The sequence below is a fragment of the Terrapene carolina genome, unplaced genomic scaffold (genome assembly GCF_002925995.2).
Source record: "Terrapene carolina triunguis isolate 2854851 unplaced genomic scaffold, T_m_triunguis-2.0 Scaffold84, whole genome shotgun sequence".
Taxonomy (NCBI): domain Eukaryota; kingdom Metazoa; phylum Chordata; order Testudines; family Emydidae; genus Terrapene; species Terrapene triunguis.
In genome coordinates this window covers 2,440,845-2,464,839 of record NW_020664435.1, presented here as the reverse complement: position 1 = coordinate 2,464,839, position 23,995 = coordinate 2,440,845, and the positions used below count along the sequence as shown (strand labels likewise).

The 23,995-nt window shown below is 43.8% G+C and overlaps 1 protein-coding gene across 1 annotated transcript in view; it reads right to left on the bottom strand.

The window, feature by feature from the left end:
• The window catches only part of DYNC1LI1 (dynein cytoplasmic 1 light intermediate chain 1), a 60,542-nt gene that overhangs the window by 16,345 nt on the left and 20,202 nt on the right, over window positions 1–23,995 (bottom strand). The window contains exons 4-7 of the mRNA XM_024214338.2: window positions 17,314–17,544; window positions 5,247–5,416; window positions 2,555–2,648; window positions 136–271 (exon numbers count right to left, since the gene is read on the bottom strand). Of these exons, the coding sequence (XP_024070106.1) occupies window positions 136–271; window positions 2,555–2,648; window positions 5,247–5,416; window positions 17,314–17,544 (631 nt within the window). The remainder of the gene's footprint in view (window positions 1–135; window positions 272–2,554; window positions 2,649–5,246; window positions 5,417–17,313; window positions 17,545–23,995) is intronic.

The window sequence follows — 23,995 nt, the reverse complement described above, 5'->3', positions numbered from 1 at the left end:
AACACAGAAATTTAGTGAATGTTAATGTTGAAACAAAATGGAAATAGCTTTATAGAACCACTACTACTTATACACACTATACTGTGTAGATACAAATGTATACATGCATGAATATTTAATAATAAAGAAACTTACATAAATACTGCATCTTTTTCCACAACAGCAGCAGATACATTGAAAGGAAATCCATACAATTTCTGGACAATATATCTATACACTAAATCGATATTTTTGTTTTCCTTTACTGAAGTGTAAATAAGTGCTGCACCATCTGAACACATTTGTTAAAAGAAAATCAGGAGTTTTATTAGCGCAAGCTAACAAGTTTACAACTAATCTGTTTAGAACACTGCTCACTGTTTCCAAAAGCGAACTTTGTAACTGCTGGAACTATTCAAAGAAAATTTCTATTTGAAACTAACCTTAATTGTATAAACTCATTTAATGACCAAAAAAGACAGGCAAAATAAATACCTCTACTCAGTGAGTCAGTTGTATGTTGTAAGCTTTTATAGCAACAACAGGCTCTTCCCACTCCCCAAAGAAAAGCCCACAATGCTAGCACAACATTAATGGTAAACTATCAAAGTTGGTCATCTCAAAAGTACTAAACGAACCTGCAGTTATTGCCAAAGACCTCTTAAATCCTCCTATAATTTCTTTTTAAAGTAAAGGAGCAGAGTTGTACCGTATAAAATGAAGGTATATGTTTCCCTACAAGGGGTGAGTATAATGCCAACACAGATGTGCATAGTTAGTTGATGTGCCTGAAACTATCTGCCAACACCAATATGACCCTAAGATGGTATTGCTCTTTCAGAGTCTTTAAAGTTTTTAATTATGACATTTCTCTAAATAGCTATATATCAGTCTTTAAATTATGCAACAAATATTAAGAAAAAAGTTTAACACTTACAGTGCTTTGTCTTTTCTAAGTGCTCTACAGCATCATCAAATATTATTGGAAGTATGTGGGACTCTTTAAGAGGGTCTGGCAAACTTAAAACAATTGAAACTTGGATAATTAGAAGCTGAACGTCTCCAAAAAAGGTAAACGGTACATTTCAGTATGTGTAGTCCAACTTATAACTTTCCTTTTTCATAATGATTGGGAAGATATCCAGTGGGATTTCTAATACCTATTAGATAGATTTATATCCTATATTTAAAAAACCTCAAGTTGTACACATAGGAGCTAATTTATGTAACAGTATACATCACTTAATATCCTCCCTCCCACCTTTTTGGTTATACCCATTTGCATTGTACTGGGTATCAATTCTGCAATTTGGTCTGCTGGCATAGATCCCAACTGGAGGATGGGGGTCTTAAATTATAAACAGTTTGGGACAGGCATTGTGCCAATCCTGACTGGGGCCTCAAGTTCTTGAACTATAGTTTATCCACAAATGCTAACTTCTCTATGGTCTTGTCTACACTCCCTTTCTTAACATCGCCCTTCGCTGCAGCTCCAATGCTGGTAAAATAGTGTGGACAAGCTGCTGGAATTTTAAATGTCCTCTAAACCTGCTCTTTGCAAGGTTAGATGACTAAGGGTAAAATGGTGTATAGTACAATTGAACTTCAGAGTTACGAACACCTCGGGAATGGAGGTTGTTCGTAACTCTGAAAAAAACATTATGGTTGTTCTTTCAAAAGTTTACAACTGAACATTGACTTAATACAGCTTTGAAACTTTACTATGATTAAGAAAAATACTGCTTTCCCTTACTTTTTTTAGTTTACATTTAACACAGTACTGTATTTACATTTTTTTGGGAGGAGGGGGGGTCTCTGCTGCTGCCTGATAGCATACTTCTTGTTCCAAAGGAGGTGTGTGGTTGACTGGTCAGTTTGTAACTCTGAGGTTCTACTGTAATGTTCCCATTTGTGTTAGAACAATTTTGGGAACTTAAGAAAAACGCTGACAGTCAACTTGAGCATGAGCTCTATATCCACATGCCTCTAAGGTAGGCAAAGCCATCTTATACTTCCACGTAAAGTAATGCATTTTTCCTACATCTTTAATATTTAAAAATGTCTTGGAGAACTATTCAGTATTGCAAAAGACTGGTCCAATAGTCAGGCCAAAATGATTACATGCCTTATAATCAAGTGTACTTGAAGTATACTCAAATGTAAATTGAAGTGACAATTATCTTGCTGTTGGTAGGCTATTTCAGGGAAAATCTTAAACTCAGTTTTAGGACAACTATTCAGCATTTTATTATGAAAGGGTTGGTGAAGGAAAAATCTAGGAAACCATGGACAAGAAGGTATGCTGGACTTCTCTTCCCGATACCCCTGTTAAAAAAACAAAACAAAAACACACACACAAAAAATCCACAACACTTGAAAGTATAAAGAAGGTTAAACCTGACATGGCCCAGCGTAACAAAATCTTCCCTAGGGATCTCGGTTCAGTTAAGCCAGTCACTCAGTGGTGGACTCAGGCTAGTTCCTAGAATAGTTGTGTTCAAGCCATACAAGTTTGTCACATCTTATAAGGATTACAGATATGCCATTATTACACATTTCAAACTTGAAAGGATACATTGTAAACAAAACCGTCGGATATGTGACTGAATGAAGTCAAAGTGTTCATCTCTGTAGTCATGTTCTTTTTCCAGGACACTAATGGCATCACACTGTCAAGTTAAAAAACAGACAAACAAGCAATATTACATGTTCAGCATCTTTTAAAAATAGCAATGTTGTTACTCCTCCAGTTAGCAGATGGGAAAAGAAAAAAAAAAGTCATCAAGACATTTAACCACCTAAGTGGAACAAATTAAGGAACACATTTTTGAACCTACAGCTGACACAGGCAGTATTATAACCAGCACTAAAGGCAGGGAGTTACAACTGGCTATGGAATGGTAAGAATTGCAAGTTTTTCAGATGCAGTGAAAGACTCACTAGAGCACTGTACAGATACAAAAACGTGTATCCGCATCTGCAGGGCTCTACACCATGGCCAGGCTACAGCTCCAAGAGCCATTCCCTCCCCCGGGTTGGAGCTGCGTCGGGGAGAGCTGCAAGGGCAGCTGTGGGGAGACTGCACAGAGTCGCGGACCCTCCACCTGCCCTTGGCCACGCAGGGACACAGCCAAGGGCTGCTCTCAGGCTCTGCCCTCCCCCTCTCCGCAGGCAGGTGGAGGGTTCGCTGTGGCTCCCCAGCTGGGCTCCACACTGGCCTGGCTGGGAGGGGAGGGGGGGGGCGGGATGACCTGTGGAGCTGCTTGGGCTCCCCGCCCAGGGCAGCTGCAGTGTCCGCTGTGGCTCCCCACAGCTGCCCGCCCAGCTCTTATCATGGCCGGGCTGTGACTACGAGAGCCGCCCACCCCGGCCGGAGCTAGGTCGGGGAAAGCCGTGCTGGCAGCTGTGGGGAGCCTGGGTCCCTCCACCTGCCCTAGGCAGGGGGCCCAATCAGCCCCCAGCTTGTGTCCCTGCCCACCAGGCTCCTAGCCCAGGGCAGGTGGAGGGTCTGCAACATGGTTCCTCACAGCTGCCTGCCCAGCTCTTACCGTCAGAGCCCTGTGCAGATACAAAATTTGTATCCGCATCTGCGCTAGTCACAGAAACGGTCCACAGATATAAAGCAGATAGCCCCGGATTTGCAGGGCTCTAAGAATCACACAGCGGAGGACTGCACCTATGTTGAAATCAAAACATGGTACTCTCTGCAGTGGGTTTAGCTATTGTGGTACCAGGGCCATCGAAACACCTAGACATACAAAAATCCTATCTAGCTCTGCAACAAAAACAAAACAAAACAAAAAACCACACCACAAGAAACAAACAGGGTTTTGACTAAAAAGTGAAAGCATTGGCCAGCTGGTGAAGTGACAGTAATAGTATGACAACAAGCTTATTCCCTCATTCCCTGAGCTAGGACACACTGAAAATACAGCTTGCTTATGTCCATGGCCATTGAAGGGCCAAAAGGAAACAGATCCCAAGAGAACCATACCCAAATCTACCTTGCTAAGAAGGTGGGTTACCCAACTACTTATGAAAGTTTGGGAGAAGAGATCATAAGAAGAATCCTAAAAACTGGGAAATATAATGCAGAAACACCTAAACTGCTAACTAAAGAACTCAACTCAATTTTTTTTGCAATCCTCTCCATTTATAAGAGGGAGGTCAGAGTACACTAAAATATGTAAGTGACTTCATTTTCATGTGCCAAGTCAATTTTAAAAAATTCAGTAAGATGGGAAAATCCTACCCAAAAGATGGAATTGTATTTGTGTAATTTGTTTTAAAGAAACCCTGATCAGGCTGTAGATGTGCTGATGGTGGCATTTTCTGTAGCCATGTCAGATTTATTTTGGAAAGCCTAGACACATCCCAGAGCTGCTTCTGTTAGCAGAAGTGAGCCAATCAGTAATTAAAGAAGAATTAAACTTCTGGTCTGCACACGCATGTGCATGCGCGTACACACACACACACACACACACACACACACACACACAAACAAAGGTGAAAAACTGCTTGATTCATGCTCACAGTGCAGCTGTTAGTCAGTCTCAGGGGACAACAATTTTGATATAGCTCAGAATTTGTTTTTTGTTTGTTTTTTATTTGCAAAGTTTGGTTCTTCTGCTCTGTTCTACTATGCTCATTTTGCTTGATTAAATCAATCTTCAAAAGATTCACTAGAATTAGGATGATACAGATGTTAATAAGGTATTTTTTTAATTTATAAATTGATGACCTGCCTGTGATCAAGTACTGTCGGCTGCTTTTAGTTATATCTTCCACATCTAACCTGAGGACATAAAAATAAACCAATTCCTAAAACTTTGGGAAAAATCTAAAATTTGGAACTTCTTGACTTTAGAATGCTTGATTTGCAATCCTATGCTAAGTAGCCTCAGAACATTTACATGATTTTACCCTTATTTCAACTTTCTAGATAGTAAAATTGACTCTCCCCCAGAAGTGCCATTATGTTTTGAACGTATCTGAAGTAAAAGAAAACAAACAATAGCACCTCATGTCTAGATATCTTTGTTTACTAGCATCAACATTCAGAAAAGTGTTAATTCATTTCAAGGGAGAAAAATGCCTATGCTCCACAAAAAGTGGCTTTTAAAAAATTCTTATCAGGGAAAAACCAAAGTATTTATAATTGAGTGCTTTCTTCAGTTTAGAAGAGCCAAACATTGCCAGCCACCCATAACCAGAAGCACACTTTTAAAGTAAAATATGCAAAAACAATTCTAAAATTTGAAACAAACCTTTGTACAAACTACTACTACTGGAATGCCTAAGTTACATGTTAGCGTATCTGCACCCAACGGCAAAATCACACTGTCATCTTTGTCTTCCTGCATTGATGTATTTCTTCTTTGTGGAGAAGCTGGAAAATCCTCTCCTGGTTCTATATATTCCTGGAAATCTCTTACCACTGAAATGAAAGAAAAATATTAATCTATAATGGCAGCCACTTATTATTTCAACAATAATTATTCCCATTGACAAAATCCACTTACTGTACACTACACAGTAAGTGTTTGTTCATGTTTAAAAAGCTCAAAAAAGCGCTTGAAATGCTACCAGTAATGTTTGGCCTGTACAGAGCAGAAGAATACTAGTAAGTCTAGTATCTGATACATCCATGACTGGAAAGAAGTGTACAGCAAGACATTAAGTTTACTAAAGAATTATAAGAGCACAGTCAATACGCAGGACAGTATAAATCCAACTATTGTTTAGATTCTACTGTGGAAGTGCCTAGAGGTCTCAGTTTCCCACTGCAATAGGCACTACACACCCAATGAAAAGGTAAGTTCTGCTCTTTGAGGCAGAGAATATTTAAAGTATATCATGAGACAGAGTGGATATAAGCAGATGAAGGTGAATAGCAATACTGAGAATTATGATTAGCAGAAGCAGCAGTATTCACAGCAGACAAGCTGCCTAGCTGTTGTGTTGTGCCAGTGAAACTAAAATCAGGAATAGTCATCCAAATTTTTACATCTCTTTACAAATGCACAGTAACAAGCAACAAAAATAGAAGGGAATATACCACAGTAAGACGTCACTAATTTCCACTACTGATAGAATAACTATCTGTTGTCAATTGGTAAAGTGAACAACCCCCTTCACCTGATAGACCACAAAGTAATTTCATTTTATTTTGGCCACTGTAGTGTTTAACACTATACCCTGAATGTTTTAACACTATAGTAGGAAGGAGTGTCACTACAGAATTTTTCTATTATATCTGAAAGCCTAAACCAGACCATATTATTTGTGTGAATTACAAACTGTATGGATTAACAAAGTACACAGAACTTCTACTAAACTCTACTATTGAAACTCCTTTTTGTAAAGTTCACTGTGGTACAGAGAACAATGACTAGGGAACAGGCAGAATAGTGGTAAATAAAAAGATAAGAATTGTGTGTATAGATTGAATTGAGAGGGACTCCTACAAAAAATAGGAACATGAACAAATTATAAAGGATGACTAAAATAGAATAGCGGAAGCACATAGGGACAAAATCAGAAAGGCAAAGGCACAAAATGAGTTACGCCTATCAACTGACATAAAAGGCAACAAGATAAGGTACTATAATATATTAGGACCAAGCAAAAGATGACGGAAAGTGTAGGTCCACTATTTAGCAGAGAAGGAGAGCTAATTATGGATAATATCGAGAAGGCTGAGGTGTTAAACTTATTTGGTTTCAGTCTTCACTAAAAAGGTTAACTGTGACCAGATGCTTAACACAATATTAACAAGTAGGAAGGAACACAAGCCAGAATACAGTAAGAAGATGTTAAAGAATATTTAGGTAAGTTAGATGTATTCAACTCAGTAGGCCCTGATGAAATTCACTCCTGGGTATTTAAGGAACTAACTAGCTAAAGCAATCTCAGAACCATTAGCTATTATCATTGAGAACTCATGGAGGACAGGTGAGGTCCCAGAAGACTGAGGAAGGGCAAACATAGTACATTAAAAAGGAGAACAAAAAGAATCCACAAGTTATAGACCAGTCAGCCTAGCTTCACAATACTTGGAAAGATACTGGAATAAATTATTAAACAATCAGTTTGTAAGCACCTAGAGAATAAGGTTATAAGGAACAGCCTGCATGGATTTGTCAAGAGCCAAACATGCCAAAGCACCCTAATTTCCGTCTTTGACGGGGTTACTGGCCTAGTGGATAAGGGTAAGCAGTAGATGTGATATATCTTGATTTTAGTAAGGCTTTTGACATAATCCCCAACATGAACTCTCATAGGCAAACTAGGGAAATGTTGTCTAGATGAAATTACTACAAGGTGGGAGCACTACCGATTGAAAGACCATACTCAAAGTAGTTACTGGGAGGGATGTATCTAGTGGGGTCCCACATGGGTCTGTCTGGTACTATTCAATACTTGTATTAATGACTTGGTTAATGGAGTAGAGAGTAGGTTTATAAAATTTGCAGATGACACCAAGCTGGGAAGTGTTGAAAGCACTTTGGAGGACAGGATTAGAATTAAAAATGACTGACAAATTGGAGAACTGGTCCTAAATCAACAAGATGAAATTCAGTGAAGACAAATGCAAAGTGCTTCACTTAGGAAAAAATATCAAATGCACAAATACAAAATGGGGGATTACTTGCTAGGCAGTAGTACCACTCAAATGGATCTGGGGGTAACAGCGGATCACAATTTGAATAAAAGTCAAAAAATAAATATGATTCAGTTGCAAAAAAAAAGTTCAGTATCATTCTGCGATATATTAACAAGAGAGTCTTATGAAAGATATAGGAGGTAACTGTCCCACTCTACTTGGCACTGGTGAAGCCTCATCTGGAGTACTGTGTGCAACTTCGTGCACCACTCTTTAGGAAAGAGGTGGACAAACTGGAGAGAGTCCAGAGAAGGGCAACAAAAGTGATAAAGGGTTTAGAAAATCTGATTTATGAGAAAAGGTTAAAAAACTAGTCTTGAGAAAAGAAGACTGAAGGAAGAACCTGATAACTGATAACAGTTTTCAAATATGTTCAGAGCTGTTATGAAGAGGATAGTGATCAACAATGGACATGGAGAACAGAAGGTAGGACAAGTAGCAATGGGCTTAATCTGCAGCAAGGGAGATTTAGGTTAGATATTAGGAAAACACAACTATAAGGATAGTTAAATATTGGAATAGGCTTCCAAGGGATGTTGTGGAATCCCTGCCATTAAAGGTTTTAAAGAAAATGTTAGACAAACACCTTTCAGGGATGGCCTATCTCAGTATTGGGGAGGCTTGGCTAGATGGTTTACTAGAGTCCTTTCCAGCTCTAGATTTTTATGATTCATTTATTGTATATCATATAAGTATTGATTACAGTGTGTATTTCATGTAAATGAATTTCATGGACTGTAAAGGTATATAGTAGAGTACATGCATATGATAACAAATGACTCTGAACTTGAGAAATTATGTATGACCAGGTAATTAAAGGCTACAATAATAAATATGATCAAAGGGACATAATGAAGGCTGCATAGTAAAAGCTTACTCAATTCCTTACTTGCCATGCAAACTTTTTTTTTTTTTTTTTTTAAAACTGATTTTCCTAGATTCTTCCCACATCCAAAATCACATAACAAAATCATCCAAAGCCCAAGATTTGGTGGTGATGGGGGACTTCAACTATCCAAATATATGTTGGGAAAATAACACAGCGGGGCACAGACTATCCAACAAATTCTTGGACTGCATTGCAGACAACTTTTTATTTCAGAAGGTTGAAAAAGCTACTGGGGGGAAGCTGTTCTAGACTTGATTTTAACAAATAGGGAGGAACTCATTGAGAATTTGAAAGTAGAAGGCAGCTTGGGTGAAAGTGATCATGAAATCATAGAGTTTGCAATTCTAAGGAAGGGTAGAAGGGAATACAGCAAAATAGAGACAATGGATTTCAGAGGGTGGATTTTGGTAAGCCAGACAGCTGATAGGTAAGGTCCCATGGAAATCAAGCCTGAGGGGAAAAACAACTGAGGAGAGTTGGCAGTTTTTCAAAGGGACACTATTAAGGGCCCAAAAGCAAGCTATTCCGCTGGTTAGGAAAGATAGAAAATGTGGCAAAAGACCACCTTGGCTTAACCACGAGATCTTGCATGATCTTTTTATTTTTTAGGCGTCATAAAAAATGGAAACTAGGACAGATTACAAAGGATGAATATAGGCAAACAACACAGGAATGCAGGGGCAAGATTAGAAAGGCAAAGGCCCAAAATGAGCTCAAACTAGCTACAGGAATAAGGGGAAACAAGACGACTTTTTATCAATACATTAGAAGCAAGAGGAAGACCAAAGACAGGGTAGGCCCACTGCTCAGTGAAGAGGGAGAAACAGTAACAGGAAACTTTGAAATGGCAGAGATGCTTAAGGACTTTTGTTTCGGTCTTCACCGAGAAGTCTGAAGGAATGACTAACATAGTGAATGCTAATGGGAAGGGGGTAGGTTTAGCAGATAAAATAAAAAAAGAACAAGTTAAAAATCACTTAGAAAAGTTAGATGCCTGAAAGTCACCAGGGCCTGATGAAATGCATCCTAGAATACTCAAGGAGCTAATAGAGGAGGTATCTGAGCCTCTAGCTATTATCTCTGGAAAATCATGGGAGACGGGAGAGATTCCAGAAGACTGGAAAAGGGCAAATATAGTGCCCATCTGTAAAAAGGGAAATAAAAACAACCCAGGAAACTACAGACCAGTTAGTTTAACTTCTGTGCCAGGGAAGATAATGGAGCAATTAATTAAGGAAATCATCTGCAAACACTTGGAAGGTGGTAAGGTGATAGGGAATAGCCAGCATGGATTTGTAAAGAACAAATCGTGTCAAACCAATCTGATAGCTTTCTTTGATAGGATAAAGAGTCTTGTGGATAAGGGAGAAGCTGTGGATGTGGTATACCTAGACTTTAGTAAGGCATTTGATACGGTCTCGCATGATATTCTTATCGATAAACTAGGCAAATACAATTTAGATGGGGCTACTATAAGGTGGGTGCATAACTGGCTGGATAACCGTACTCAGAGTTGTTATTAATGGTGCCCAATCCTGCTGGAAAGGCATAACAAGTGGGGTTCCGCAGGGGTCAGTTTTGGGACCGGCTCTGTTCAATATCTTCATTAACAACTTAGATATTGGCATAGAAAGTACGCTTATTAAGTTTGCGGATGATACCAAACTGGGAGGGATTGCAACTGCTTTGGAGGACAGGGTCATAATTCAAAATGATCTGGACAAATTGGAGAAATGATCTGAGGTAAACAGGATGAAGTTTAACAAAGACAAATGCAAAGTGCTCCACTTAGGAAGGAAAAATCAGTTTCACACATACAGAATGGGAAGAGATTGTCTAGGAAGGAGTACGGCAGAAAGGGATCTAGGGGTTATAGTGGACCACAAGCTAAATATGAGTCAACAGTGTGATGCTGTTGCAAAAAAAGCAAACATGATTCTGGGATGTATTAACAGGTGTGTTGTGAGCAAGACACGAGAAGTCATTCTTCCGCTCTACTATGCACTGGTTAGGCCTCAGCTGGAGCTGGGCACCGCATTTCAAGAAAGATGTGGAGAAATTGGAGAGGGTCCAGAGAAGAGCAACAAGAATGATTAAAGGTCTTGAGAACATGACCTATGAAGGAAGGCTGAAAGAATTGGGTTTGTTTAGTTTGGAAAAGAGAAAAGACTGAGAGGGGACATGATAGCAGTTTTCAGGTATCTAAAAGGGAGTCATGAGGAGGAGGGAGAAAACCTGTTCACCTTAGCCTCTAAGGATAGAACAAGAAGCAATGGGCTTAAACTGCAGCAAGGGAGGTTTAGGTTGGACATTAGGAAAAAGTTCCTAACTGTCAGGGTGGTTAAACACTGGAATAAACTGCCAAGGGAGGTTGTGGAATCTCCATCTCTGGAGATATTTAAGAGTAGGTTAGATAAATGTCTATCAGGGATGGTCTAGACAGTATTTGGTCCTGCCATGAGGGCAGGGGACTGGACTCGATGACCTCTCGAGGTCCCTTCCAGTCCTAGAATCTATGAATGAATCTATGAATCCCAATTCCATCATTTGGAGGTATTTAGGTGGACACTACCAAAATGCCTTGTCCCACACACCTTTCATGTTCACAGGAGGGAGAACCTCTCCTGCAAACACAGGTGCTGTGGAGAGCCTGCTTTCACACTTCATAAGACCACCAGAGTAAAGTCCCTCCTCCAGAAGAGCTTGAGAGCTCCATAAGGCTCCTACTCCAGGTCTATAACCTGCTAGATGGAGCCTTGCTCATCTGCAGTCCTACATTCCTTAGCAGGTCTGAGCTATGGTGACTCTAGACAGGCCCGTATGGAAGGGGGGCATGGGTGCCATTGAAACAAACCAGGATTTGCATGGAAAAGCACTATGACCCGAGCACAATATATATTTTTTATACACAGGAACTTGCTGCAGCTTTACACCATTGTACTTCGAGCCCAGCAGGTAACTTTTTTCTATGTGAAAGCATTTCAAGGGCTCCTTGGCCTCCCAAGCCTCATCTCCAAAATGAGCTAGCTTTTCTCCTACTCTCTCCTGTGGCCTTTGAGAGCCTGAGAGCTGCTCTGCTGTGAAGTTCTTAGGGTATATCTTCATGCAAAGTCAGACTCCTACTCAAGTCTTGCCCCAAACCATCCTCCTGTCTATATAAAATCCTCTCACTCAAATATGGTGGTTCTTTCAACCTATGTTAGCTGGCTCATCTGGGAATATAGGCTAAAATCCAAGTGAGGTTTTCACTTGAGCTGATAACCCACCCATTTTGCAATGAGGATGCAACCTAATCACTCAAGTGCTGATAGTCCTCAAATGCCCGCCCACAATTCCCTCTGTGTCCCCAGAAGTTACAGGCAAGTTCTCCCAGGGAAAGAATCAGCACAGTTCAACTTACTGCAGCACAATGGGATGGCCCCTAGAAGTCCTAGCGATACACATACATGAATGCAGCACCAGTGAGGAGAGTAATTTGAATATGGCTTTTCAGTGTTGTTGCTCACAACTGAGTTAGGCTGACCCAGGTGCTAATCACCCAAGTTAGCACTGCAGAGAAGACATGCAAGTGTAGCCAAGGCCTAAGAGTAAGTTACAGCACTGTAAAGCCTCCCCCAGCGCTGTAACTCACTCCCTGTCCACACTGGCAGGGCACTTACAGCGCTGTATCTCCCTGGGTACACCGCTGCAGGTACTCCACATCTCCGAGAGGAATAACAGCTGCAGCGGAGTGGCTACGACTCAGGGGTGTGAGTGTAAACGCTTGCAGCTCTGTACTAATCACCTTGTCAAGTGGCCAATCCTCTCCATTGTTGTGACCAGCTGCAGGAATGCAGAAGTGCCAGTTTCAAAGCTCGTACCACAGAGAAAAGCAAACAGTTTGCAGCTTGCTTTGAGTGAGTAAATGAATGAGCAGGGGGCCGGGAGTTTGGAACTTGCAAAATAGAGAGCTGATACGCTCCAAAAAGCACTCTCTCTCCCCCCACACACTCTGTCACAATCCACCCCACCCCCCGTTTTGAAAAGCACATTGCAGCCACATGAATGCTGAGATAGCTGCCCATAATGCACCGCTCCCAACACAGCTGCAAATGTTGCAAGTGTGGCCACACCACTGCGCTGGCAGCTGTCAGTGTGGACAGACTGCAGCGCTTTTCCCTACTCAGCTGTACGAAGATAGGTTTACTTCACAGCGCTGTACAGCTGCAAGTGTAGCCAAGGCCTTAGGCTACACCTGTACAGCAATTAAACATCCACAGCTGGCCTGGGTCAGCTGACTTGGGCTGGGGGGGGGGGGGAGAGGGGAGCTTCAGCTGCAGGACTGAAAAACTGATGTGTAGATGTTTGGGCTCAGGCTGGAACCCAAGCTGTGGGATCCCGGGGGGGAAGGTCCCAGAGTCCAGGCACCAGCCCAAGCGTCTACATAGCCATTTTTAAGCCCCACAGCCCAGGCCCCGCAAGCCTGAGTCAGCCAACCTGGGCAAGCTGCGGGTCTTTTATCCCAATGTAGATGTACTCTTAGAATGTTCAGCAATGGAACCAGTGGCTGCAGAAGAAGAGCTCATTTCCTGTTCCTCTAGCACAGTGATTCTCAAACTTTTGTACTGGTGACCCCTTTTACATAACAAGTCTCTGAGTGTGACCCCCGGTTATAAATTAAAACCACTTTTTAATATATTTAACACTATTATAAATGCTGGTGGCAAAGTGGGGTTTGGGGTGGAGGCTGACAGCTCGCGACCCCCCACATCATAACCTCACGACCCCCTGAGGGGTCCCGACCCCCAGTTTCAGAACTCCTGCTCTAGCAGAACCTTCGGAGGGCCACAAGAGCCCTCTCTCAACCCTTTACAACTTTTGCATGGATGGAGGGTAGGGCTTCTATAGGATATGCTTAGGTTAGTCTGTGGCCAGGGCTTATTAGTTCACTTTTTGCTATGCGGCTAGAGTTAGTCATGTATGTATATATGTATGACAGTCCTCCTTCACTGCACATTATGAATTGTGCAAGAAAATTTTCTTGAAAGCCTCACGTTGTGCATCTGTATTTCAAACTAGTAATATCTCTGAATCTAAACCAAGTTTCACTGGAAGATTCAAAGATATTTCTGAGCTAAATTCCTACTCCACATTTTTAATATAATGGGAAAGCCTTCCCTATTCCCCCCCCCCACAAATGGCTGAGCTGTTTAATTTATTAAAAAACACCACCACACACATTCACCTTAAATAAAGAACGTTAAATTTTATGTCAATAGATTCAAGTTCCAGGAAACGACTGAAAATAGTAGGAGAATGGAAGCATTTAACTAAAGCAGTCACTATTACTCTTGCTATAATAAAAGTATGGGATCCACTAACACAGGGATAACAATGTCTGCTGACAAAAATCCATTTTTAAATACATGTTCAAGTTTCCTCTACAACAGAGGTCCTCAAGCTGTGGGGTGTGCGCCCTTGGGGGCACGGAGGAACATTCGGGGTAGTGTGCCCTATGGGGGCAGGGAGGGAGCGCCACCCAGCCTCGCCCTGGCCCCAGCTCCACACCTGACCCCATCCCCAGCCTCGGTGCGGCTCTGCACCTGGCCAGGGGCCCTGCTGCCAACCCCTACCATGGCCCAGCTGCGGCTCCGCTCCCGGACCCACCCTCAGCCTTGGCCCTGGCCACAGCTCTGTTTCCAGCCTGGGGCCAGAGCAGTGCCGCATCCAGCCGCTGGCCCCCACCGCAGCCCGGCTGCAGCTCTGCTCCCACCCCCAGCCTTGGCCCCTGGCCGCGACTCTGTTCCTGTCCCTGCCCCCAGCCTCAGCCCCATACCCACCTCCAGCTGTGGTCCCCTCACTGCTGTCCTGGCCTTGGCTCTGGGGGGGCACGGATGGGGGCAGAGGGGTTGCAATCCTCAAAAGTTTGGGGACCACTGCTCTACATTTCCAATTGCTCATAGTTCTCAGACACGTCAAGAAATGAAATTTTCCACGGTCTTATTCAATTTAAAGATTTTTATTTATTTATTTTTTTAAAAAGAGAACATAAGTACAACTAGTTCATCCATCTGAATAGGAAAGTAGGGTAAATGCTTTCCTCATATGTTCTACCTTTGTAATTCACATTTCCAGCTTCAGTCATCTATATCTGAGGACTATAAAACAAAGCCAACGAGGAAGGAAAAATAACTTAAGAAAATTGGTTCAATATTTTTAAGACTATGAGTGCTAAAATAACCAGTGAGCACATGAACTTTAGAAATTATTTTTTAACTAGTATTTTATGACACCCTTACCTTATAATGATTTAGAACATGTTGCCCTAGTTAAAGGCTGCCCCAACATTGTCCTTTTCTTAAAGCAGTAAAAAACAAAATCAAACACAAAACTAATGCCGTTGAAATTAAGAAATCAAGTACACAAGTCAGGAAAATCTAAAGATCAAAGTTTTTAAACACAATGCTGACAGGGTCTCCCCCATTAAATGAAAATCTAATTACTTCCCTAACTTGTGTACTTTATTTCTCTTTCTGAATGTAAAATGATACATCACTAAATACAAAAACCCAGACGTGAGAAGAACTAGTTAGGGCATATCTGGAAATCAACACCATCATTTTTGATATAGTAAAAGATTATAATTGATGTGTAAATACTATTTCCCCTAATTTAGTGCAACTTCCTAGCTCAGTTAGAACAAGCAGCCCTATCCTGAAGATAATGACTCAATGTAACTAATGAGCTAAATCAGTAGTAAATAGTTTTGAAGAAAACAAAGGCTAGATACTAAAAAGGTAATCAAGCAAACAAGAACCAGATGTGCTCAATAAAGAGACAAGCACTAAAGAAAGCAGCCAAAATTTATTTTTCAGATGGAATACTTTATAGCCTTTCAGTGACATTCATCAAGAAAGGGACACTATTAGGTAACCAGAGGCAAAGACTCCAGCATTATTTTACTTGAGGCAGAGACATTGCCTCCATAAGGCTTCCAACCCAAAGAATAAAACCAGATCCTGGAGCAGGTTTTGGGCTCCCCTATAAAAATCAGAGCCACTAAGCCAGTCCTTTAAGAAAATCCTTGAAGGAATGATTGAATGTGACTCACAAAAGATAATTCATCCTTATATAAAGCCCTGTAGAAGGGTTCAGCCCTCTCTGGGGAGGCAGGGAACCAGACCGCCTCGCTACGTCCGTCAGGTTATTTTGGGGGAACTAGCCTGGCCACGGGGTTTCATGCCGCGGTAACGGTAGAGACCAACAAACAGCTCTATTCCGCAGATCCAGGCCCTGGGTCAGGGCGGGGCAGTAGAGCGTCTATGGCTCAGGCCTTTATGCAGGGGCTGAGCAAACAAATGAGTTCAGGAGGCCTAGTCCCTGGCTTCGAAGGGCCTGGGGAAAGGGGGGGACTGCCACGTTGGGTGGCAGGCGGGACGCAGGCCCACCCACTCCACTGTGTCCCAGTCCAGGGCCCTAACAGCGGCAGATGGCCTGCTACTGTGTCAGTGGAGATCCTGGCCGCAACACACTGACATTGGCTCTGGGTGTGCTGCAGCCAGACTAGGGTCAGCTGCCCCCGGGCTACTTCCTACCTCCCCCTCTAGAGGTACCTGTGTCTGGATGGTGTCCTCCACAGAATCAAGCACCATGGGCTCTTCAGGGTACTCGGTGAGAGGTAGGCTTGGCAGCTCCTCTGGGTAGCTTGCCACAGGCAGGCTTAACAGCTTCCCCGGGGTCTGGTCAGCATCAGGCCTCGGCTGGTCTGGCCAGCCCTCGGATCGGTCGCAGACTGCAGGAGTCTCCCCACCGGGAGCTAGGCCACAGGCGTCTGGCTTCTCCGGCGGCTGGGCCTCTAGTGAGCTCTGGGGTTGAGCTTTTGTACTTCCTGTCCTGCGCCCTGACCTCTGGGGGGGCGGGCGCAAGTTCCACTGGCTCCACCCACTTTGATGTCCGGAGGGGCTCGTCCCTCTCCGGGGCGGCGGGGAACCAGACCGCCTCGCTACAAGCCCCAATAGATATTTATCCAAACATATAAACGAGCAGTCCGTCTTAACATTTAACTTAAGGTTTCAATTCCAGAACTGTGTCAACTATTGCAGTACTGTACACTTTAGCAAAGCACAGTTCTACCTAAAAAGGATGATCTGGCTGTTAGGGCCCTAGCCTAGGATTCAGAGATTTGGGTTCAAATCTCTGCTCTGCCACAGACTTCCTGTACCACTGTGAGCATGTCACTTAGGCCCAGATTTTTAAATGTATTTAGGCACTGCTCCACCTGGTGTTGCTACACCTAACTGACTTAGCAGCTGATCTCACTAGCACTAGTGCTATTGATGGTGCAAAATTTAATGTAGACAGGGCTCCGGCATTTTTACTACGTTACAAAAGCCTGAACAGAGGCACATTGGTTCAAAATTCTCCAGTGTAGACAATGTCTTTGAGCAAATACAATTAGTACTACCCAAGCGATGAAGGCGGAAACAGTGCCTATGTGCTGCCTTTTAGAGCCCAATGCCTTATATCTACCTAGCTGTGCAGTCGAACACAATTGCAAGACAAAATCTTTGAAGAGCAAGGCTTTTAGAAGTTACAACTTTTATGCTAATTCAAAGTTTTTCTAAACAGAGAAATATTACTTGTGCATTGAAGGTACTTTAATAGAACAGTTTAGATAACCTAACTCAAGATAGTTACTGAGTTTCCAAAGAATAAAAACAGTCTGCATCAGAAGTTAAATAGATAAAGAAAGCATTAAGTATATTTCATTTCAACAGTTTCTATTTTTTAAAATACTCACACTTTTGTTCCATTTCTTTCATTTCTTCAGGAGGAATTTTTAATTTGTCAATATGCTCTCTTACAACACTTGCCCACTTCTGTAAGGAATCCAATGCAGTCCAAGGCCTAGACATGTCTACGACCAGCATAACCAGAGTGTCCTTTAGAGAGTTAGCCTCCATTGCAAATTTAAGGAGACCTTTATGATACAGGTCACCATCCAAAATCCACACATTACATCTTGTTTGATCTGTAATAAAAAGTAGAAAATACAGATTTTAGTTTATGTCTTGTAAGTTATCCTTTTAAAATGTAATCTATAGGATCATGGTTAGTATATTAGAATTGTGTTGACAGTTCTACTAATATCAGATTTCTTAGCTCCTGGTCTCCATGAGATGGTATGTAAAACCCAAGGAACATGCACCATCTTTGCATACAGTAACTCCTCACTTAACGTTGTAGTTATGTTCCTGAAAAATGCAACTTTAAGTGAAACGATGTTAAACAAATCCAATTTTCCCATAAGATTTAATGTAAATGCGGGGGGTTAGGTTCCAAGGAAATTTTTTTGGGGCAGACAAAAGGCATTATATACTGTACAGTACTGTACTGTGGTTGGGAGGTGCCCCTGGTTTACCGCACACAGGCACAGCCCACTGCAGGCAAGGATGCTAGGAAGCACCTTGCGCAGCAGCAGCGGCAGCTTCCCCCGAGAAGAACAGGCGCCAACTTTGCCCGGGGATGCTCCAGGCCCGCTTCTTCCCATCCCCGCTCCACTCCAGGCCTCTTCCCACCCCCACTCCACCTCCTCTCTGGAGCAGAGATGCGACGCTTCCCCGCTCCTCCCCCGCCCCTCCCAGAAAGTCCTATGCGCTGCCAAACAGCTGTTTGGTGACGGGGGAAGCGCTGGGAGTGAGGGGAAGGAGGCAGAGAAGAGGAACTTGTGCAATGCTCCCTTGTAAAGTCACTGCTCTTCCATAGAATCTTACAAGCAGTGGACAGAGCAGGCAGCCAAACGATGTTATAAGGGAGCATTGCACAACTTTAAATGAGCATGTTCGCTAATGGAGCAGCGACGTAACTTTGAAACAATACTAAGCAGGAGGACGTTAAGTGAGGAGTTACTGTACCTTATATCTGCAATTTATCAGCCAACAAATTGGTTTCTTTAAAAAAAGAGATACATTTAAAGTATCTTAACTTCCCTAGAGCAAGTTCCTGAAAGTGAAAGCATATTACCTCAACATAATACTTAGCACTTGTGTAACATTTTACATCTGCAAGTACTTAAAAATGTTAGTCTTCACAGTATTAGCATAAAGCAAGTATTCTAGTAAGAGAATATTTAGGCCTTCAATGCTCAAAACTATCAGCTGTCCCTTAAGAGTGAGCTAGACCAGGGCTGAAGGATCACTTTTACATCCCCGCTTTGAGCAGCCACAATCCAATATGGCTCCCTCTAATGTCTTTGCTTCTCTCTATTAGGCTATGTCTACACTACCACGGTAAGTCGACCTATGCTATGCAACTCCAGCTACGTGAATACCGTAGCTGGAGTCAATGTACCTTAGGTCGAGTTACCGTGGGGGGGTCGACAGGAGAAACTCCCCCATCGACTTACCTTACTCTTCTTGTAAGAGGTAGAGTACAGGGGTCGACTGGAGAGCAATCTGCTGTCGATTTGGTGGATCTTCACTAGACCTGCTAAATCGACTCCCAATGGAGCGATCTTAGGATGTTGATCCCGGCTGTAGTGTAGACATAGCCTTCTCTATGATACCCGTAAGTACTAGGGAGAGGGTGTGCCATGGCATGATGTGCCCAAACAGGCAGAAACAGTACCAGGCCTTGCAAAAGGTGGAATTACAGGAAACAGAAACCTGATTTTTTTGCAGGGGGAAAGAGAAGAGAAATGGACAGGAATACTTTACAGCTAGTCCCCTGCATCTGCAAGAAATACAAAATATCCCCTCCCCAAAATACGTATGCTCTTAAGTTTAATGTAAACATTCATTTTTAATTACACATTTTTCCCCCCCAGTGAGCCATTTAAAAGTGTTGGTACATTCACAGTGATCAGGTTCAGTAAAATGAGGGCAGTTTTCCTTAAAAATCTTGTTTTTAGTGCTCATTAAGAGTGTTGGTTTGACAACATTGGATATGGAGTATTGTTTATTCACATAACAGATAAATACAGCATAGTCAGAAGTGCAAACTTCATATCACTTATCCAGTGTGCCTCATCCATCTTCCTCCTCTCATCCCCACTGACTCAATCCCACTTTTGTGGTTACTCTTATCCCTTTACAGTTCCCCACAACTTCTGCCTACTTTTCTCCTCTCTACCTTGAGCTCTCCACTCCTCCCACCAGCACAAATCTAAGTTCCACATCTGCAACCTTATGACCTCTGGTGACATTTACCCAAATCCTGGCCCTCTCTTCATCCCCACCCACTCCACCTCACATAACCATTCCCCACCATGCCTCTCATACCACCATTCTTAATCTCACACCCATCCTCCTCCTCCATCTTTTCTCTTGAGATATCTACAAAGATCACAGTAATCTATGACTGTGACACTCTGTACCTCGGGGGAACACCCAGCACCCCCATGTTCATCCTTGTAAAATGATTGTGTGGTATCCAATGCAAAGTCTGTCATATTGGGTGTCTTCGGAAGGCTCATGATGCACTGAGCATGGTTGTTATAGTAATTGTTACAGTAATGTTATAGACTATAATTTCATGTATATAGTTATGAGGCTGAAAATGTATCCTCATGGCTTAAAGCAAGCCCAGGCAAAATCTCTCCAAGAACAGAGAAGCAGTTCACACCTCAGCAGGGCAGGTATGGGACAAACCCAGCCCAGCCTCACAGGAACAAAGGACACTGGCCTAGGCAGCAACAAAAGAATCTGTTAGACTCTGGAGGGAGTCACCCCACTTCCTTGGGTCAGTTTGGAACTGCGATGAGATAATGCTCACCTGACTCTGAAGGGGGGGGAGGGCAAACCCAAGAGGGAAGAAAGGACATGATAAAAGGGAAAGACATTTGCCACGCTCTCTCTCTCTTCCATCTATATTTACAGACACCCACACCAAGCAACTGAAGCGCTTATCAAAGGGGAGAGCCTGGCTGAAGAGCAACTAGCTAGCCTGTGGTGAGAAGCATCTATGTTTGTAAAGGCACTGAAAGTGTTAAAATCAGCTTAGAATGAGTTTTGCTTTTATTTAATTTGACCAAATCTGACTTGTTATGCTTTGACTTATAATCACTTAAAATTTATCTTTGTAGTTAATAAATCTGTTTATTCTACTTGAAGCAGTGCGTTAGGTTTGAAGCGTGTCAGAGACTCCCCTTGGGATAACAAGCCTGGTACATATCAATTTCTTTATTAAATTGAGAACTCATATAAGCTTGCAGTGTCCATAACTGGACACTGCAAGACAGAGGTTCGTAGGGTTGTGTCTGGGACTGGAGATATTAGCTAGTGTTATTCGGTTGCACAATCCAAGGAGCAGCTTACATGCTAGAGGCTGTGCGTGAACAGCCCAGGTGTGGGGATTCTCACAGCAGAGCAGGGTAAGGCCGGCTCCCAGAGTCAAGGATTGGAGTGACCTAGCAGATCATCAGTCCAGATAACACCAGAGGGGAACGTCACAATGACCTCTTCATATTTTGCTCCCTCCAACTCCTGCCTCTTAGAAACTTGGATCCCTTCCTCTGCCCACTCTTACGAAGGCCTCTCCTTCTTGCACTCCCCACCCTAAGACTGTGGTGTGCGTGCTGGGCTTTTCTCCTGTTCCTGATGTTTTCAATCCCTTCCTTCTCCCCTTTTCCACTTTCTCCTCTTTTGAGCAGTGCTGCATCCAACCCTTCTCCCCTCTCCCACTCCAGGTTGCGGTCATCTACAGCAGCGGTTCTCAACTGGGGGTCCGCAAGCCCTTTCAAGGGGGCTGTGGGACCCTGTGGCTGAAGTCTGATCCCTGCCCCCACCCCCCCCGCAGGGGTTAAAGCCAGGGGAGGTGCACTGCTGAAGCCCTGGAGCCTCGAGCCCTGGTGCTCCCTGTGGCGTAGAAGCCCTGAGCACATGGGCAGAGTTGGGGACATGGAGGGCATTGCCCCCCTCCCACCACTGCAGTACAGGATCATGGCAGTCCCAGGGCAGTTCTACACCTCCCCACCCCCCGCCTCTCCCCATTCAGGTAAGAGGCGGGACGCTGAAGCCCGAGCTGGGAAGTGTGGGACAACTGCTGCTCTAGCTGGTGCATGGAGCAGGAAGCAACAGCATTTCTTCCTCTCCGGCTGGTGCCCCAGGTTGAAGCTGCTCCTCAGCTCCTAGCCCCCTTTGCTTCCCCAGAGGCAGCCTGTAAGAGCCCCCCAGTTCGGGAGACCCAGCTCCTTGCCTGGCAGACCCCTCCGGGAACAGGGACCACAGGGGAGTCCTCCCAGCACACAGCCCTTAAAACCCCTCTCCCTACACCCTGAGCTATGCCCTCCCTGCACCCTGAGTTACCCCCTGCCCACACACAACCCCTAGCCACCCCCTCCTCTGCACCCTGAGCTACCCCTGCACCTGCGCACAGCCCCAGCTACCCTCTCCTTGCAAGTTGAGCTACCTAGTCTGCACACATCCCCTAGTGACTCCCTATCTCCACCCCCTGCCCTCACACAGCCCCTAGTGACCCCTTTCCCTGCACCCCAAGCTGTTTCCAAATTTTTTGAGCTAAGTCTCCCACCTCTGAGTTATAATTGTTGGTTGTGTTCCCCTCTCCAACCCAGACAGGCTGGGTGGCCTGCTGAGGTGAGTCGGGGTGGAGGTGGCACTCTCTCTCTGGACCCCGCCATGCAGAGGTGGCTCGAGACCTGCTGGCCCCTGCCCCGCCCCTAAATAGAAGTCAAACTACGCCTATGCCCAAGGCCCTGCCCCGAGGCGGCTGCTCCTACCCCCGCTGGGCCCTGGAGTTTTTATAGCATGTTGAGGGGGGCCTCAGAGGGAAAAGGGTTGAGAACCCGTGATCTACAGTCCACCCATCAGCCTCTCCCACTGATTTTTACTCTTGGATCTCTCCTCTCCTCACAATCTTCCACTCTCATCTTCTGTGAGTTCAGCTTCCATGATGATGATCCAACACAACCCTTTAACTGCACATTTCCTTGATCTTACCTCTTCATTCAAACTGCAGCCCTGATTCAATGCTCCCACTCATCAAAAATGACATTTCACTGGACTTTGTCTTCACCAAGGACTGCTTTCTATTCTCTGTTACCAAATTCCCCCTCTCCGATCTGATCTCCTACCTTTTTTCAGCACTGTCCATCAGCCACCCCAATCCCTCAACCTGTCACTACCTGTGACCTCCATTCCATCAGTGTTGATGACTTTTTCATCTGCTCCCAGCTTCCTCTTCCCTTTTTTCCATTAATATGGTTGTTTATTCTCTCCATGCTTCCACCCTTAACTTTTGCCCCCCTCTCCTATTGCAAGGTCTGCCCTGCCAACCCCTCTGGATCACCCACAACATTTGCTTCCTCGGCTCCTGCTCTTGCTATGCAGAGCATCTCTGGAGGAAGTCCCAGGACCAGTCTGACTATATCCACTATGAATTTCTCTTCCTTCCTGCCATCTTTCTAGCTAAAACAACTCTACTTTAACTTAACTGAATCCCATGCCCACAATCCCAGCTGCCTTTCTGCCACCTTTGACTTATTCCTCAAAACCTCTCCCTCCTCTAATTCTCTCTCTGCACAGAATCTCGTCAATTTCTTCCAAGAGAAAGTTAACAAAATGTGTGACCTTCCCTCCTCTCAGCTTGTCTTCCCCTTCCCCTCCTACAATGCTCCTCCTCCATCACAGACTCATAAGTTTTTTGTCATCACTCCTCTAAACCATCCACTTCCCCCAGTGACCCCATCCCACCCCCTCATGACAACTCACATCCCCACCTTAACCTCTTTATCTCCTCTGGCTCTTTCCCCTCACAACACAAGCATGTGTAAGTCTCTCCCATCTTTAAAAAGCCACCATTGACCCCATTTGTCTCTCCAATTACTGCCCTATCTTCATTTCATCTCTAAATTCATTGAATACACGGTCTACAATGGCTGTCGGTAGTTCCTCTCCACCAATCCATCCTAGACCCACTCCAATCCTGCTTCTTGCATTGAAACAGTCCTCATCAAAATCTACAAAAACCTCTTCCTCAAAGCTCAGAACCAAGACTCCATTCTTATCCTCCTTGACCTCTAATCCACCTTTGATGCTACCAACCATGCACTTTCTGAAATCTTGTCCTCTGGCTTCCATGACTGTCCTCTTCTGGTTCTCTTTCCACCACTCTAATCACTCCTTCAGTATGTCCTTTGAAGACCCTCCTCAACCCTCCTCCAAATTTCTAGGGAGATTCCACAAGGCTCTGACCATGGGTCCCTGTCTCTTCTTCCTCAACACCTTATCCCTGGATAATCGCATCCACAAACACAAATGTAACTATTCTCTCTATGCTGATGACTCTCAGATCTACTTCTCTACTCCAGACTTGTCTCCTTCTTCCAATCTAAAATCTCAGCCTTTCTTACAGCTCCTCAGGGATGTCTAGCTATGAGCTCAAACTCTATGGCTAAAACAGACTATTATTCATTCTCCCCCACCCCCCCCCACACACACCTCTTTTCTCAATCACTGTAGACATCA